This window comes from Bufo bufo, chromosome 11, assembly GCF_905171765.1.
Source record: "Bufo bufo chromosome 11, aBufBuf1.1, whole genome shotgun sequence".
Classification (NCBI taxonomy): Eukaryota; Metazoa; Chordata; class Amphibia; order Anura; family Bufonidae; genus Bufo; species Bufo bufo.
Window position 1 is genome coordinate 10,503,658 of NC_053399.1, and position 16,887 is coordinate 10,520,544.

Consider the following 16,887-nt stretch of genomic DNA (forward strand, 5'->3'; position numbering starts at 1 on the left):
CTTCTTAAGGATTTTGAAGGAGGACTTTGTTAGGCCAGCCAATAAGGAAGCTGCTGGTGGTCTTTTTGTTAAATAGCTGTTCCTTTGAACGGTTATGAAATGTTAGTAGCAGAAGCAAAGAAAGTTCTTTCATGTAGTTGACATCAGTAGAAGGCTTATATATTACCTCAGATGTTCCAGCCTCTTCTGGGCCTCATGCTCCTTGTTCTCATTGTCCACAATCAAATGCTCATGTCTCGGACTCATTTCTTGAAGACCTGCTACCAAGGACCTATGGTCTAAAGCTGCATCATGAGAACATTGCTTGGTGGAACCAACTCCTGGCTTTCCAATTTCTTTAACATTATAATGCAGTTTATTACTTTTTTGAAGTTCTTCAGGGTAATTTTGTTCTTGGCCTGCTGAAGAATTAAGTCCCAGTTGCAAAATGTGGACATTTTCTACCTCACTTTGATGGTGGGGCATTGAGAAAGTCATACTACATGGAGAATGTTCTGCAGTATTGAGATTAGGTTCTAAACTTACTTCAGTCTTGAGGTCATTGTTATGTTTTTTGGGAACATTTAAGTGTATTTTCTCAAGACTATACATTTTCTCCTGCATTACATGAACGAGTGCCTTCAGGTCATGGTTTTCTTTCTTGGCTTCTTCATACAACTGCTCAAGCTTCAGGGAAGCCTCAGTGATTTCCTCCATGTTTTGTATTTCCTTCTGCAACCATGAAACTTCAGAGGACAGAGCTTTGTTATTTTCAATAGCATCTATATTTTTCAACTCCAAAACTGTCATGCTTTCCTTTAGTTGCAAATTTTCCTTTCTAGCAACAGCCAACAGCAGTTTAAGGCCAGGAATTGATATGGGTGCATCCTTCGGCTCCGGTAGCGGAATTACTTCCAGATTAATTGCCTTCTTCACTTGGTCATACTCTAAAGCTAAACCACTTAGCTTTTCTTGAAGTACAATGATCTGTGTCTTAAGATGGCCGTTCTCAGTTTTCACCTCATCATGGCTCTGTTCAACTCTACAGAACACCTTTGTGAGGTCTTCAAGTTCCTTGGTTTTATTTAGAAGTTTAAAATTCACATTATCAATGGTTTCCTTATACTGGCTGAAAGATAGAGGGTCCAGAACTATTGGGCAGTCTTCTCCTTCCAACTCCATAAATGAATTTGTCGCGATTTCGACAGCTTCATTTTTGGTGCACCTGTTGGATTTGCCATCAAGCCACAACTGTTTTTTCTGTAGTCTAGAAATCTCAGACAACAGCCTGACATTCTCTTTGACAGTTTTCTCATGAACGGCTTGTAGACTCTTAAATACATCCTTTTCATCCTCGGGAACTACCATACGGTTCTGAAGTTGTTCTACAAGACACTTCAACTCTTCATTTTGTTTCTCAACCACCTTAAAGTCTCCTTGAGTTTTACATAAAGCAGCCATTTCCTTCTCTAAGTCCTTGATGGTATCTTGAAGACTAGCTATTTGTTTGATGTCCTTTTGGGACTTATCACACATTTCTTTGTACAGCTTTTCAGATTGCAAAAGTTTGGAGTTGAGTTGGTCTTTCTCAGATTTATGGGCTCTCGCTAGTTGTTCTATGGTTTCCCGAAGATGCTGTACATCTTTATGACCCAACTCTTCAGTATTTGGTTCATCTTCTTCAGTTATTTTTTCAGCATCTGTCTTAGTTGCCTCCAACTTCTGAAGTTTAGCAATCTCAGATAATAGCTGAACATTCTCTTTAACTATTTGCTCATGCACTTTTTGCAAATTTTTGAGAATGCTTCTTTCTTCTTCCAGGAGAATTGAATTATTCTGTAGGTCAGACACTAGTTTCTTTAAGTCTTCATTTTCTTTCTTCATTGCTGTATATTGCATCTGAATTTTTGACAAAGATGAGATCTCATTTTGAAGTTCATTGATTGTGCTTTGAAGTCTAGTAATCTCTACAAGCATTTCTTGCCTCTTTGTATCTGTCCCATCACACATTTCTTTATAAAATGCCTCTGACTCCAACAGTTTTGCATTAAGAATCTCTCTCTCGGTGGCATGGTGGCTTTCCACCTTCTGTATGGTTTCCTGAAGAACCAGGTTACTTTTCTCTGCTTCACTCAACTTATCGCCTTTATCCTTTAATTTCTCCTCTAATACTGTCACATATTGATTATTTTCTTCCACTCTAGCATTAACAATGTCCCTCTCCACAAAATTTAGCTTCTCCTGAAGACTGGAGATCTCTGCCAACAACTCAACCTTCTCTTTTACAGTCTTTTCATTAGCAGCTTTCAGACTCTTGTTTTGGCTTCTTTCCTCTTCAAGAAGAATCAAACTCTTCTGCAGTGGAGACACAACATTTTTAAGGTCCAAATTTTCCTTCACAGCCAACTTATATTCCGCTTGAACCTTGGATAAAGACCCAAGTTCATCTTTCAACTCATCAATAGTGGCCTGAAGTCTTGCGATTTCCTCAAGCATTTCTAGTCTATTTGTCTCATTACTGAGACTTAGTTCTTCATAAAGAGTCTCAGACTTCGACAACTTTGAACCAAGTTCTTCTGTCCCATGCTTATACTTCTTCTCCAGATCTTCTAATGTGTCTTGGAGATGCTTCATGTTGGTTTGTGCTTGAAGAAGCTGCTCATCTCGCTCTGTCAACTCCTCCCGCAAGTCATTTTCTAGTTGAAGGATCTTGTCCTTGAGTGCTACTTCAACTTGTTTTGCAGCGATTTTCAGCTTTTCAAGTTTATTTTGCAGTTGAACCTTTTCAGACTGTAAATTATTGACCAGTTCCTTGTAGGTCTTCTCTAAAAGCTCTTTCTGTAGTGAAATCTCAGAATAAGATATTTGTTTCTCATTTTCATTTTTAGCTAATTGCTCTTTCAGTCTTTCCTGCAATTCGACGCTCTCTTGAAGGAGCTCTTCTTTTTCGAATGCCCACTGGGCCTTTTCTTCTGCATGCTGGTCCCGGAGATCTTGAAGATCGTCCTCAAACTTCTCCTTTAGAGCAACTAAATCTTTTTCATACTTTTTGACTGCTAGACCATAGTCATTTACAAACCGAGCCTCGTTTTCGGAGATTCTTCTATTATACTCTGTCTCTAATTTTTTCCTAAACATGATTAATATATAGAAGATGATATAAAATACAATCATGGAAGATGATCTCACTCTGTATTCTGGATTAGGGCTTTATATAAACAGATTATATTTGGAACAGCATTAAAGGGTCAATTATTTTCACAAAAGCTCTGACATGTCTGTGATGATCCAGAGAATGAAGGGACAGAGACTCCCCAGCTAAAAGCCTTCTATGAGCTGCACATATCTCTACTTTGCTCTTTCAAGAACACAAGGCAAAATCGTTTAGCCGAAAACTTCTTTCCAAGAGGTCTTTGCACCTGGACACCCTCCTTCACTCTTAGGCTCAATTCACACCTGAGCGTTTTACAGCGCGTTCCTACGCGCTGTAAAACGCTCAACAAGGAGAAACCAATGCTTCCCTATGGGAATGGTTCTCACCTGGGCGTTTTACAGCGCGTACGATCGCGCTGTAAAACGCCCGACGCTCACACAAGTACAGGAGCGTTTTTTTGGGCGCTTGTCGCGCGTTCCCGTACTATAGACTTTCGGGAACGCGCGACACTGTGTGCACACTTGTCTCTGTATGCGCGCTTGTAAACGTCCGTACAATCGCGCATACAGAGCGCTCCTTTCAGAACGCTCAGGTGTGAATTGAGCCTTAGGGCTCATGCTCACGGCTGTTGGTCGGCCGTTCAGTGCATTGGAGAGCGCAATTTGCTGTCCCCAATGCACGGACAACATCTGTGTGGATTCCGCAGATGGATCCAGACCCATTCAACATGAATGAGTCCATGATCCATCCGCACCACTCAAAAAAAAAAATAGAACACGTTTTATTATTTTGCTGTGCGGAGGCACGGAGAGAAACCCCTCGGAAGCAGTCTGTAGTGCTTCAGTGGGGTTCCGTGCCTCCATTCCGCACTAGACCTTGCAGATTGCGGACCCATTCAAGTGAATAGGTCCGCATCCGTGAAGTGGGGTGCACACAGCCGGTGCCTGCATATTGCGGGCCACAATACGGGCACAGCCGGACAACGGCCGTGTGCATGAGCCCTCACAGAGGTATTCCAGGATTTTACTATCTCTTCTCAGTATAGGTCATTAATATCCGCAAGGTCTAACACCCTGCCAATCAGCTGTTGTCAATTATCTTGGCGTTGGAACTCCACAGCTCCATCTATTATGTAGATCAGGGGTCAGCAACATTCGGCACTACAGCTGCTGTGAAACTACAACTCCCAGCATGCACACTTACTTGGTGGTTTTTGTAACTCCCATAGAATGGAAAGGAAAACGGAACAGAGGCAGCGCCTCATGTGCAGTATCGCCTGTGTGATATGGCAGATATAGGTTTGGTAATGCACTTACCGTTTTATGTTGTGTTTGATACAACAAATAGAATAGGCTGTATTTCTATATAGCACAGTAAGCGGTTTCCCAAAGTGGCGGCCTCGATCTTTATCGGCTCTTTGGTTATACCATTTGCTGTGTTTGTAGCAAGAAGAAAAAAAAAAAAATTGACCAATTCGGCGACGCTCTCCCCAGAAAAGGACTTAAGGACTAGGTCAGCATATATAACTAGTTTATTTCAGTAACGCATTTCAAGGGCGAATTGGCCCCTTCATCAGACCTATAGCATAGACATACAAGCCTGACGAAGAGGGCAAGTTAACCTTGAAAAGCGTTGCTGGAATAAAGAAACTGGTTATATGCACTCACCTAGTCCTTAAGCCCTTGTCTGGGGAGAGCGTCGCCGAATTGGTCCATTTTTTCTTCGTTGCTTCTCGAGAGAAGGGAAAGGAGGATTCTGGGAGTTGTAGTTTCAGAACAGCTGGAATGCCGGAGGTCGCTGATCAATGATGTAGAGGATGAAGCTGGTTACTGCAGCTATACTCCCACTGAAGTGAATGTAACCTGCTCCGTCCACTATGCAACAGATAGAGCCGAGTAGCTACGGCGCTACTCCAGAACAGCTGACTGGAGGAGCAGATATTCATGGTCTATGCCGAGAACAGACCATCAACATAAAAATCCAGGAACAGCCCTTTAAAATTTCCGACATGTCAAAACTTCAGTTCCACTGGAAACACTTGATATCAAAATCAGATTTAATTCATATACTTCTATAGATATTGAAATCTCCATGCAGTATGATCATGTAAATTAAATAAAAAGCAAAGAAAATTTTTTTTTGAAAATTGATCAAATAATTAAAGCCTGATTTGCAATGTCAATTAGAAAAAAGTATCAGATTTTGATTTTGACTTTTAAGAAATTGTAATGCTGGGAAGCAAAAGCAGCAAGCTAAAGAAAAAAAATAGTGAAACATGATAAAAATAAAAAAAAATCGGAAATTGAGAGTGTTCCATTAAATTATAAAAAATTGCCACTTTACAATGTAAAACTGTATTTACAAATTGTTTTCATGATGTTTTCCCTATTTTAGTTGTAAAAAATGTACAGTATCTTCTAATAGACACAAAAAACACCCAATATGCAGGCACCTATACAATATAATAACACAGCATTCCAATAATCATGGTCTGGAGTGAGAAGCGCTCTCAATAAATCTGGCGCAGTCCATGCTCTATAGAAGTAGATCTGGTGTAGATCTGCACTGTAGTTTACATCACTTTCTGATGTAATTTATAGTACATTTTTGGGGCACTGGGTGTCCATATGATAAGCCAAGAAAACTTTAAAAGTGAGTGGCAAAAAAACTAAAAAATTTTTATAAATATTTGCTCAATACTTTACAACTTTTTGATGTTAGAAAACTGACTAAAAGGCAGTGATAAATTCCCCCGTAGTCCTTACCTTTCCTCTTGGACTTCCAGCTCATGTTGTTCAAGCAATTGGTTCTGTAATTCCAGTTTTTCCAGGTCATGTTTTTCCTGAAAACTCAACATTTTTTCATTAAAACTCTGTTCCAGTTCACTCTTCTTCTCCTCATAGGTGGATACCACATCAACGATTTTGCCCTCAGTCTTCTTCTCCAGCTCTTCTGCCCTCTGGACCAGCTCCTCCTTCTCCTTGTGGTAGGTTTCCTTGGCCTCCTCTAATTGAAATCGGAGGATGGCCTCCTGCTCCATCAGCTGCGCTCTCTGGTTACTGAATTCTGCTCCCATTTTGTCCATTTGGTTGCGATGTTCACGTTCCTCTTTCTGCTGCGCCTCTATAAGCTTTGAGATGTTGGCTTCTAATTCTAAGTGCTTAATTTTATAGACTTGTATTTGCTCTTCTGCCTTGTGAAGTTCTTCATTTAGCTTTTGCTTTAGGGCATACTGCTCTTTCTCAAACATGGATTTTGCCTCCTTCAGCTTTTCTTCATAGTGTGTTACCTATATCAGGAACCAAGAGAACAATTATTAGTTTACATGAGTTGTCACGGATCTTGTTAAAGGTTTTTTTTAGGACTTTGATATTGATGGCCTATGCGCAGGTCATCAATATCAGAATGGTGGAGCTCCGACACCTGACAAACCCACCGATCAGAGGTGTCAGAGCACAAACCAGCGGAAACCATACATTGTAAGGAGCCGAAAACAGAAAGTTCTGTCTACTGTGTCGTGGTCATGCTAGAGTACTGCAGCTCTGGAGCGGTTCTGCCATACGCCGGCACTGGAAAGGACACAGTGGACAGAGCCTTTCGTCAACTGTACAGTTTCTGGTGATGCCCGAGACAGCTGACATCTCGCCAGGTGTCTGATACCCACAGATCTGATATTGATGACCTATCGTGAGGGCAGGTCAACTCCTTAAAAATACGGAAATCTAATTGTGGTCTAATGCAAAATCTGACACAGGGCCTGTGATCTACCATGTGTCATTTATACTAGTTAGTTGCATGGGTATACATACCAATATTGTAACTGTTAAATTCAGGACATGTAAGCTCCACCCTGGGAACGCCCGTCCTATATATGGCAGGGGATGCCATTTTCAGCTCTGGGCAACCTAAATTTGCAGAGTGTCTCTGAAACTTAGGGACAGTCCTTCCAAATTGGGGATTGTCCAAAGCTATGCACAGGGCCTAGGTTTCCTTCTAAGCACGAAGAGCCAGGTACGACTGCTACTGCTGCATCCCTAGAGCTATGCTCCCATTCCTCGTTACAAGGCAAGATTTTGCAAAGTTTTTGCCCGGTCTAGTCCACCCATGGGTGTCTGAAATAGAATGCTTGACAAGGTATCCACACAGCGAGGTAGAATGGACAAGTCTTACCTTAGATTCCAGATCCACCTGTAATTGCTCCATTTCCCTTTGGTGTTGTTCTCTCATCTGCTCGATGGCCATCTCTGCCTCTATACTCATGTTCAGTGGAGGACAATCTTCAGAGCCGATACCTGCATGAGGATGACCATTACATGTGAAATCATTCATCGCTAGGCTTCATGGAAGCTACAAGACCGGGAGATCCTGCAGTTCCATATTATGGTTGTATGTATTCTCTTCCCAAGTATTTCTTCTACGGGAGAATAGATCTATAAGGAGGACTTAAAAGGGGAAGTCTGAGATAACAACATGACAGCTCTCTTCCAAAAACAGCACCACACCACTCCACAGGTTGTATGTTATACTGCAGCTTAGTCCCACTTATTTGCAAAACCAGATCAATTGTATGGACAGGCTTGGTAGCGCTGTTTAGGAAGAAGGCAAGACCTAACTCATCAAACTACCCAACTTGAGTAGTAACTTTCCAATTCCCCCCCCTGTCCAAAATGGAGGAACATGGTGACTACAAACAGGTTGACTAAATGTCTGGTTTGGGTTAACCAAGAAAGTGTAAAGGGGTCAAATGATTAAAGGTATTTTCCGGTAATAATTACATTGCATTCGGCGCTGCATTGGTATGGTCACATGCACTGCTCCAGCCGATAACCGACTTCTGGAGGTGATATGCCCATAAGAAGAAGGTCACCCCTGAAACCAGTTACTGGCTGCAGCAGAGCACGTGACCATAACCATACACTGCCAGATGTAAACACTCCTGTGATCAGCACATGGACACAGCGGAGGCAGTGAGGAGGTGACTATGAATCTTCTGTTTCAGGAGGCAGGTTATGGGCATTAAACTGGCCATATTGTCTATTAATCTGCACAGAGACTGTCTAGTCTTGATCTCGGTTTCATCACAGTCCAAAAACACCCTGGACAAGTAGGTCGACTGACTTCCAGTACAAGGCGGACCTAACTTCTGACCGTTTCCATGAAGGGTGAGCCTATACCTGCATATTACAGCCCAAAAAGACCACAATGTGCACATCCCGTCACAATGTACAGATTCTGGGTTTTCTTATATGGCTGCCATTTGATTTACCTTGGTCATAGTCAACAGCATTTTTATTATCCATTTCATCAAATAATGAAGTCTTCAGAGGCGATCTTAAGCCCCGAATGCCCTGAGCTCTATAATCTTCCAGCTCCAGCTGTAATTCATCAATACGATCCTGCAGCTCCTGGGAGAAACGAACGATGGGTCAGGATGAGGGTCTACATGTCGACCTTTACTGCAGCAGACGGGTATCAACTCATACACTCACCCGGCGCTGCCGCTCGTATTCATTCCGCACTTGCATCAACTTCTCCTCGTGACGGAAAAACTCAACACAACTTGGATCCAGATCCCCAAACTACAAAAAAATAATAATAATCAGCTTTTTATTTTTGACAACTCCCTTTCAAAAATCCTTTACAGTGTTGGTTTAACTAATCAAAGAGGTCTTCTACTCTCCTAGGCATTTACAGCAAATACACATCAACCATCAGGTACTGAAGAACCAGTCCAATGTCCTAAGAGTCTCCATGGGGTCCAATGGAGCTACGACGAAGCTGCTACCAGAAAAAGCCAAATCATTGTATAGACTTCAGTGGAGATTGTGAGGCCACTCCACCATTAGACACTATGGAGGTGCAGAGCTGCAAATAGTGATCCCTGCTCCACATCTCTCTCTCCGGGAAGAGCCAAGATCAAACCACCAAGCTTCACCAACCTTTTCACGCAGTATGTTGTCAAGAGTCTTCTGCAGTTTGGCAGTCAAGACCTCGCAGTCCGCCAGCTTCTCAGAAGTTTCCAACAACTCATTCTCCATACGGCTGTTCTCCTATAAAGACGGGGACAATATCCACATGGGTTCAATAGCTCTCAGAGATCCGATATTTGGTCAACAAAAAAAATCCTCCTACCTTTATGGACAATGTAAGCCGATCCCGGAGGTAATTCTCTTCCAGCTTCAGCTTATCGAGCTCCTGCTCCAGCTCCAGCCGCTGATGGTTGGCTTGTTGTAATAGCTGCTCCCGCTCTTTTCTCAGCTCCGTTTTGAGAGCCGTAGTCCTCTCCTTGTATTCCTCGTCCAGCTTTCTACAGCAGTCAGACACAAAGTGTTAAAAAGAGTTGCTCCTACCACTAGGACCCTCTCTGATCACATAGCGGAGCACTGCATTTATCTTCATGAACCCCAGAGAGGAATGGAACGGTAGTGCACTTGCTTAACCATCACACCATTCATATGGAGGTGGGGGACACCCATTCTCGTGACTGGTGGGTGCCCCAGTGGTCAGATCCCCAATGACATATCACTTATTCTGTAGATAGTTTATAAGTTTAAAGGGGTTCTCCGGGAATTTGATATTTATGGCCTATCCTCAGGAGAGGTCATCAATATGAGATCGGCAGGGGTCTGACTACCATCAGCAGCATGAAGAGGCTGCAGCGCTCCACGAGCACTGTAGCATCTTCCTAGGCCAGTGACATCACGTTCAATGGTCACATGGCCTAGGCGCAGCGCGAGAATGGGGCTTGAGCTGCAATACCAAGCTGTGAGGCGGCTGCAGCGCTCACTGGAGCTCCAGCAACGTGGCTTCCTCAAACAGCTGACTGTGCAGGAGTTGGACCCCTGACGATCCCATCCAACAGCTGGATACGGGACATCAGTTCACTGTTGGCTATGCTTGCGAGTGACAAGGGTTTGGTGTGAAGGCAAAGGTCACCAAGAAGACATTTGCCTTCCTGGCTCCTTGCATTTTAATGGAGTGTTCCCATATTTTAAAGTACTTGCACATCGTACGGGTATGCCATAATATTCTGCATGGTGGGGGGGTCTGGCATCTTGACCCTTTGCATGAAGAGACTTTAGCGCTTGTGAACTACTACATGCTCTTCTGGGATAACTTAGATGCAGACCATGCTAACACCAGCGCCGTGGCCCCTTCACTCTCAGGACTGGTGGGGGTCTCCGAGATAAAGCCCCCAATGCCATCGCTTTGTAAGATGGGAGTGCCTCATTAACCTTTTGTAAAACTATCAACCATAAAAAAAAACTACCAAACAAAGAAGGTACGAACCGGAGGTTGTATTCATTGCGGCGCTCAATGGCGGCATGATGGTCGTCCACCTCTGATGCCATCAGACTTTTTAGTTTCTCATTTTTTTCCAAATCGGTGCGCAGTTTCTCTTTTTCCCGTACAGTCTGGTCAGCCCGTTCTCTACCGAGGATAGAAATTCTTCAGTCTCGTACAACACATTACAGAATAGTAGGGACATAGAAGTCATGGCGAGCCTTCAAACATAGGCTCGGGGCGTCTGCTACTTGTGGCCACCCGGGTAGACACAAGTTACAACCCTTTGCATTAAGGAGGACCTTTCACAGGTTCCGACATTGCAGTATCAATACCTGGCAATGTAGGGCAAAACTGAATGGGGGCGGGGGGCACAGTGCCCCAACACAGCAGCGCATCAATAAAAAAAATAAAAAAAATTAGCAATATCTAAACAGTGCAAGGTATTGATACTGTCAGGACCTGTAAAAGGTCGTCTTTAGATATAGAAGACACAAGAGACAAGGGCTGTATTCACAGCGTCATTGGGGGTCCGGTGGTTGGAAGGGATTAGGGGATGTCCTAGTTTTTTAACCATTGTAAGCCATTTTAGAAGCAGAACATGAAATACAAAACTTACAATAAGTGCCTGATCTCCGAGCGGAAGCTGACGAGAGCCGCCTGGTAGACCTCATTTTTGGTGATCAGAAGCTCATTTTCCAGCGTCATGGTCAATTCCATCAGATTGATCTTCCCTTCTAAGCAAAAATCCAGAGCCTGAAGAGGAGAAAACAGTGAAAACCAGTCACTGACAACCACAAAGGCATCGTGCAGATTTCCATCCTTGGAAAATGCCTGATGGGTGTAGCCGCCAGCTTTGGAACCTGAACCCATCATAATCAAGGTGTCTATGGGAGCTCTGGAAGGAGCTGAACAAACAGTATGGTGACCTCTCTGACGAGTGAGGTTGGAAAGACAGCCAATTTGAATTGAGGACTGAAAGACCCCAATCTCATTAGGGGTCCCAGAGGTGGATTAAAGAACATCCATTTAATAGGACAACAAAGAGGCGAGTAAAACGGCACCTTGAGTATGGCCGGTCCGTTCTCCAGTCCTTCTGCATGCCACAAGTCTATGATGTCCTCCACAGTGCTGTAACCCGTTCCATCGTCAAGTTTGGAGAATAGGCGGAGTCCGATTGTACCAGTCATGGCCGACGGAGTCAGCGTCCTCCTCCCGGTCTCATCATAAGGCTGAAGGTTTAAATAAGGGGATACTGGTCAATGTACGGATCAAACACTAATGTGTGGGGGAAGGTTTTTAATGAAATAATAATTGTGAAGCCAGTAGGACACATTAGAAGGTCTACCAAGGTCTTGCCCACGCTCACAGTGATGCGTCTGGTCAACTCCTATCAAGAACGCACAACTTTCATGCACACAACCAGGTAGCCAGGCAAAGAAGCACAAGGCCAGCTTTAGAATCCACATGCTGAGCAGCACAGACCACAAAATGAAAGTCACCAGGGTAAAACCATGCATGGCGCAGTGTCCGGCCACCACCCAACCATCGTGACAAGTGCCGCAGAGCATTGATGGCTTACCCACGAAGAGGAGTTAAGTGAAGTTACCTGCAGAGAGAGGTGTCTCTTCAGCTGTCGATAAGGCGTGGAGGAGGACGGAGTGGGGGGTTTGCTATTTTTAGAGGCTTCATAGAAAAAATCCTGGAGGCTTATGGTGTCATCTTGGTCCAAGTTCTGTAAGGCGTCCTCCAGGGCCTGTAGGAGATGAGATAAAGAGGCGTTATAGGTTCAGAGTTACTCTAGGTCCATGCGAATAAAGATTACTATTCTTACTATTCAAAATACGCAGCTTGAACTCGACGTATCTGCTTGCTGTCAGTGGATAGAAACATTCTGTGGGTTACAACCTGCTTTACCTAGGTTCTGCAGCATAAACCGATAGTCTGTAGAACTAAAATCCGCGTCACAGGTCAAAATTGTGGATTTACAATGGAGAATCCGTACTGCATCTGTCTCATGTGAACGTACCCTGAAGGGGAGGCACGGTATGAAATAAAATAACACAGTGCCACTCCTGCCCACAGTTTGTGAGTGGCATTGCAGCTCAGCCCTCTGATTTCAATAGAGCAGAGCTGCAATACCAGACGTGACCCGTGCACGGGCGTGGCGCTGTTTTTGGAAGCACCCAGCTAAAATCACTACAACAAATCTCTCTTCTCCTGTCTCAGACTACCTGATACACTGTAACGATCCCAGCAGCTGTGAGAGCAGGACAAGGCCAGAACAGCCCATGGATGACAAAGGAGCAAACAATTAAAGGGTATTCCCATCTGGGACATATATGGCCTAGCGATGGGACGGGGTCCTGCTGTGAATGGGGCGCACCCTGCTTTCGCCACTCCCTGCACGCCCTATAGCAGTGAATGGAGAGTTGGCCACGTGTGTGCGGCGTGCCCTGCATTCATGGCGGGAACCTATTCTTCAGATAAGAGCGGGTCCCATCCAGATGCCAAAAATGTTCCAGATTGGCAAAATATATTTGAAATTTACATAGCTGTCAGTGCATGGCGATTAAAGTAGGCCAGTAACTGCAGGGTATCCACGGAGGCAGTAAGGATTGTTTTTTTAACCCCTTCTTAACCAATTTTTTTAATGCATCTCTCTGGAGAACCCCTTTGACCATTAGTTACTACTTGAAACCAAGTGGACTGAAAAAAAAATAAAAAAATAAAAAAAACTTTAAAAAAAAGGATGAAATATTTGCTCGGAGGAGAAAAATTATATAGAGAGAGAGGGGGATTTATCATCAAGGGGGGGGGAGTCAGTTTTGCAGGAATCTAAAATGGGCCAAACTTACGAAATGTCGCACGATGTGGTGCATCTTTAAGGGTAACACTTCTGTCTTGAGAGGTTACTCCGCTTTCTACGCTGCCCCCTTTATTGGAGTGAGAAGATGACCATTTTATGACTTGCATCAGCTCAAAGGGCTAAATACGTCCATGTTTGTGTGTGGTGTAAAAATGCAAAATATTTGCACAAAAATTGTGAACATCTATTTTTGACAATTTTTTATTTTTTTTTAAGCCAGATTTATGAGTGAAGGTCGTGTTAAATTCATCCCCCCCCCCCCCCCCCCCCGTAGCGCGTTGCAAACGTTAATGCAAAACTAAAATAATGATGTGGTTTCTTACTTTTAACACTAGGGGGCAGAGTCGCACAAAATTTAATCTCTAAATTCAAATAAAAACACAAAGCAGCAGATGCCGAAGCGCCGCCACCCCCTTCTGTAAAGAGGAAATCCTGGGTCTAACTGTCTTCGCGAAAGGGAACTTACAAGAAAAGCGACAGAAGAAGAGGATACCGCAGCATTTTCCAAACTCGACTTTATAAGAAAGTACTTAAAGTACTGGGTTGTACTAGAAAAAAAAAATGGCTGCTTTCTTTCAAAAACAGCACAACGCCTCTCCATAGGCTGGGTGTGATATTGTAGCTCTGGCCTAGTGACGTGAATGATGTCGAGCAGCAATGCCACATACAACCTGTGGACAGGTGGGGCGCTGTTTTTGGAAGATAAAAAAAAAAAAAGTCAGGTCACTTGGTAATGACTGCAACTGACAATTGTTACATCTGTGGGATTAAAAGATGAGAATGAACAAATCAAAATCCTTGATGATGAAAGCGACAGAAAACAACAAAGCCTGAATTAAAGGAGTCCTCCGCTCTGGACGTTAAAAATAAAAATCTATTAGAAGGTTTCCAAAAAACAAAACAAAAAACACACACATCTGATTAAAGGATTCCCATTGCCGAGACCACCAGCGATCACTTGTAATCTGCAATAAGGGCTCTTTCGCACAAGCGCGTGCAGTCCGGAAATTACGCTCCGTGTGAGAGTGCGATCCTCCGCTCAGGACACTGCTCGTCTTGCAGGAGCGCAGGGCGTTATACGGATTTATAATGCCGTGCGTCTCTGCAGGACCTTCTTTCTACGGGATTATACTGCCATAATGCTGTCAGTATGATTCTGTAGCAGTAAGGTCATGCAGAGACACACGGCATTATAAAATCAGTATAACGCCCTGCGCTCCTGCAAGACGAGCAGTGTCCAGAGCGGAGGATCGCACTCGCACGCGGAGCACGATTTCCGTACTTATTATGGTCTAATGATTATTACAGGGTTCACATACTTTGCAGGTCTCCTCATACTGTTCACTATGGTAAGCAGTGTGTGTGTAGGTTTGGGGGAAGGGGGGGGGGGGGGGGGTTGGTCTTTCAGGACCAAGCAAGCAGAGGTCTTGAAAACAGTGCAGAGTTAAAGGGGCATTTCCATCTGGGACATTTGTGGCATATTGATGGGACCCGCTCCTCTCTGAAGAAGGGGCCAGCTGTGAACGGTATTGAACTCACAGACATCTCTTCAGGAAGTGTCCCCATATATTAAAGGGGAGCTCCACCCTCATGAATGGCTGCCGTACCTCGTGGTCCAGATTCTGGAAACCGTACTGTTCGCAGATGGAAAGAAGCTTCTTCCTGTTCAAGTGACCATCGCGGGTGATGCCGAGATCCTCACATATCAGCTGCAACTTCTCCTCCACCCAGTCCTGGTCTGGAGACAGCACCGTCTGCGAAGCGCTGAGGTCATCGGGGTTCCAGAACCGCAGCTGCCCTAATGGTAGAGACATTTGTATTGATGAAGGGTCACTACAACGCCTCAAAAACCTCCAACCGTTTTCTGTATACAGCTCCTCTGCAGAGCTATGCGTCTCCAAACCCTCATCTTGTGTGTGGACTGGCATCAAGCGTCACTGCACCATCTGCCCCCACATGACTACAGGATCAGACTACACCAGGCTTGTCTGTAGTCTGTAACCATGGAGACGCATAGCTCTGCTAGGAGATTCCTAACCCTTACTGCTTTGTATTTTCTCCACCTGAAAATAACTACTTTACTGGGTGTTCAGGTGTCATTTTGAGCTCCTGCTAATCCGGAATACTTGATAGGACGGGGTCCAGCAAATCCCGCTGATGATGGATTAAAGGAATTTCACAGTAATTATAATTTTATCCCCCCCCCCGACCTTCTTCATGATATGGTACAGGGCGGTGGACAGGGACGCCATCATTTCCCGCTCCATTACCCTCCATACACATCGTGCTGTTCTGCAGAGCGCGGTGCTCCGGGCGTAACCTACCGGCTAATTTGTCATTTACTTAATGAAGCATCTCAACGTAGTGAAAATCCACGAACGCCACGTGAGATCTCAGCAGTGTAACGCAAGATCTTTACCTCCGCCGTGTGTAATAGGCCGAGGGATGAAATACAATGGAAGCCGTCGCCATGGGTGGGGCATACACATACGGTGGGGGTCCGGGCTGTCAGCACCAATGAGGCTGTTCAATAGAGATTCAGCTCTCAACCATAAAACTGTAGAAATTCCTCTACTCTGGCATCCAATAATCTAAATGTTACAGTGTCTATCTACAGTGCCTTGCAAAAGTATTCACCCCCCCTTGACTTTTTTTGTATTTTGTTACATTACAGCCTTAAGTTCAATGTTTTGTTAATCTGAATTCTATGTGATGGATCAGAACACAATAGTCTAAGTCGGTGAAGTGAAATGAGAAAAATATATAAATAAAACTATTGTTTAGAAATAGAAAACAGAAAATTGTCCTGTGCGTATGTATTCACCCCCTTTGTTAGGAAGCCCATAAAAAGCTCTGGTGAAGCCAATTACCTTCAGAAGTCACATAATTAGTGAAATGATGTCACCTGTGTGCAATCCAAGTGTCACATCATCTGTCATTACATATACACTCCAGAGGCTGCAACACCGAAGCAAGAGGCATCAATAACCAAACACTGCCATGAAGACCAAGGAACTCTCCAAACAAGTAAGGGACAATGTTGTGGAGAAGCACAAGTCAGGGTTCGGTTATAAAGAAATATCCAAATCTCTGATGATCCCCAGGAGCGCCATCAAATCTATCATAACCAAATGGAAAGAACATGGCACAACAGCAAACCTGCCAAGAGACGGCCGCCCACCAAAGCTCACGGACCGGGCAAGGAGGGCATTAATCAGAGAGGCAGCACAGAGACCTGAGGTGACCCTGGAGGAGCTGCAGAGTTCCACAGCAGAGACTGGAGGATCTGTACATAGGACGACAATAAGCCGTACGCTCCATAGAGTTGGGCTTTATGGCAGAGTGGCCAGAAGAAAGCCATTACTTTCAGCTAAAGACAATAAGGCGCGTTGTGAGTTTACAGAACCGCATGTGGGAGACTCCCAAAATGTATGGAGGAGGGGGCTCTGGTCTGAGGAGACCAACATTGGACTTTTTGGCCATCAAAGAAAACGCTATGTCTGGTGCAAACCCAACACATCACAGAACACCATCCCCACAGTGAGACATGGTGGTGGCAGCATTATACTGGGGGGACTGGGAAACTGGTCAGAGCTGAGGG

At 44.2% G+C, this 16,887-nt stretch overlaps 1 protein-coding gene across 4 annotated transcripts in view; it reads right to left on the reverse strand.

Annotated features, from left to right (window-relative positions):
- Positions 1-16,887, reverse strand: part of NIN (ninein) — an 87,783-nt gene that overhangs the window by 21,031 nt on the left and 49,865 nt on the right. For 3 of the 4 annotated variants that reach the window (XR_005774859.1, XM_040412205.1, XM_040412206.1), the window contains 12 exons: positions 14,894-15,084; positions 12,027-12,173; positions 11,482-11,649; positions 11,037-11,173; positions 10,424-10,564; positions 9,266-9,440; positions 9,073-9,183; positions 8,623-8,712; positions 8,400-8,538; positions 7,304-7,425; positions 5,899-6,422; positions 167-3,109 (listed from right to left, as the gene is read on the reverse strand). Coding sequence is in view for 3 of the 4 variants with exons in the window: in XM_040412205.1 (XP_040268139.1) it covers positions 167-3,109; positions 5,899-6,422; positions 7,304-7,425; positions 8,400-8,538; positions 8,623-8,712; positions 9,073-9,183; positions 9,266-9,440; positions 10,424-10,564; positions 11,037-11,173; positions 11,482-11,649; positions 12,027-12,173; positions 14,894-15,084 (4,888 nt within the window). In the remaining variant the exon portion in view is untranslated. The remainder of the gene's footprint in view (positions 1-166; positions 3,110-5,898; positions 6,423-7,303; positions 7,426-8,399; positions 8,539-8,622; positions 8,713-9,072; positions 9,184-9,265; positions 9,441-10,423; positions 10,565-11,036; positions 11,174-11,481; positions 11,650-12,026; positions 12,174-14,893; positions 15,085-16,887) is intronic. The other variant, XM_040412207.1, reaches the window with a different exon arrangement.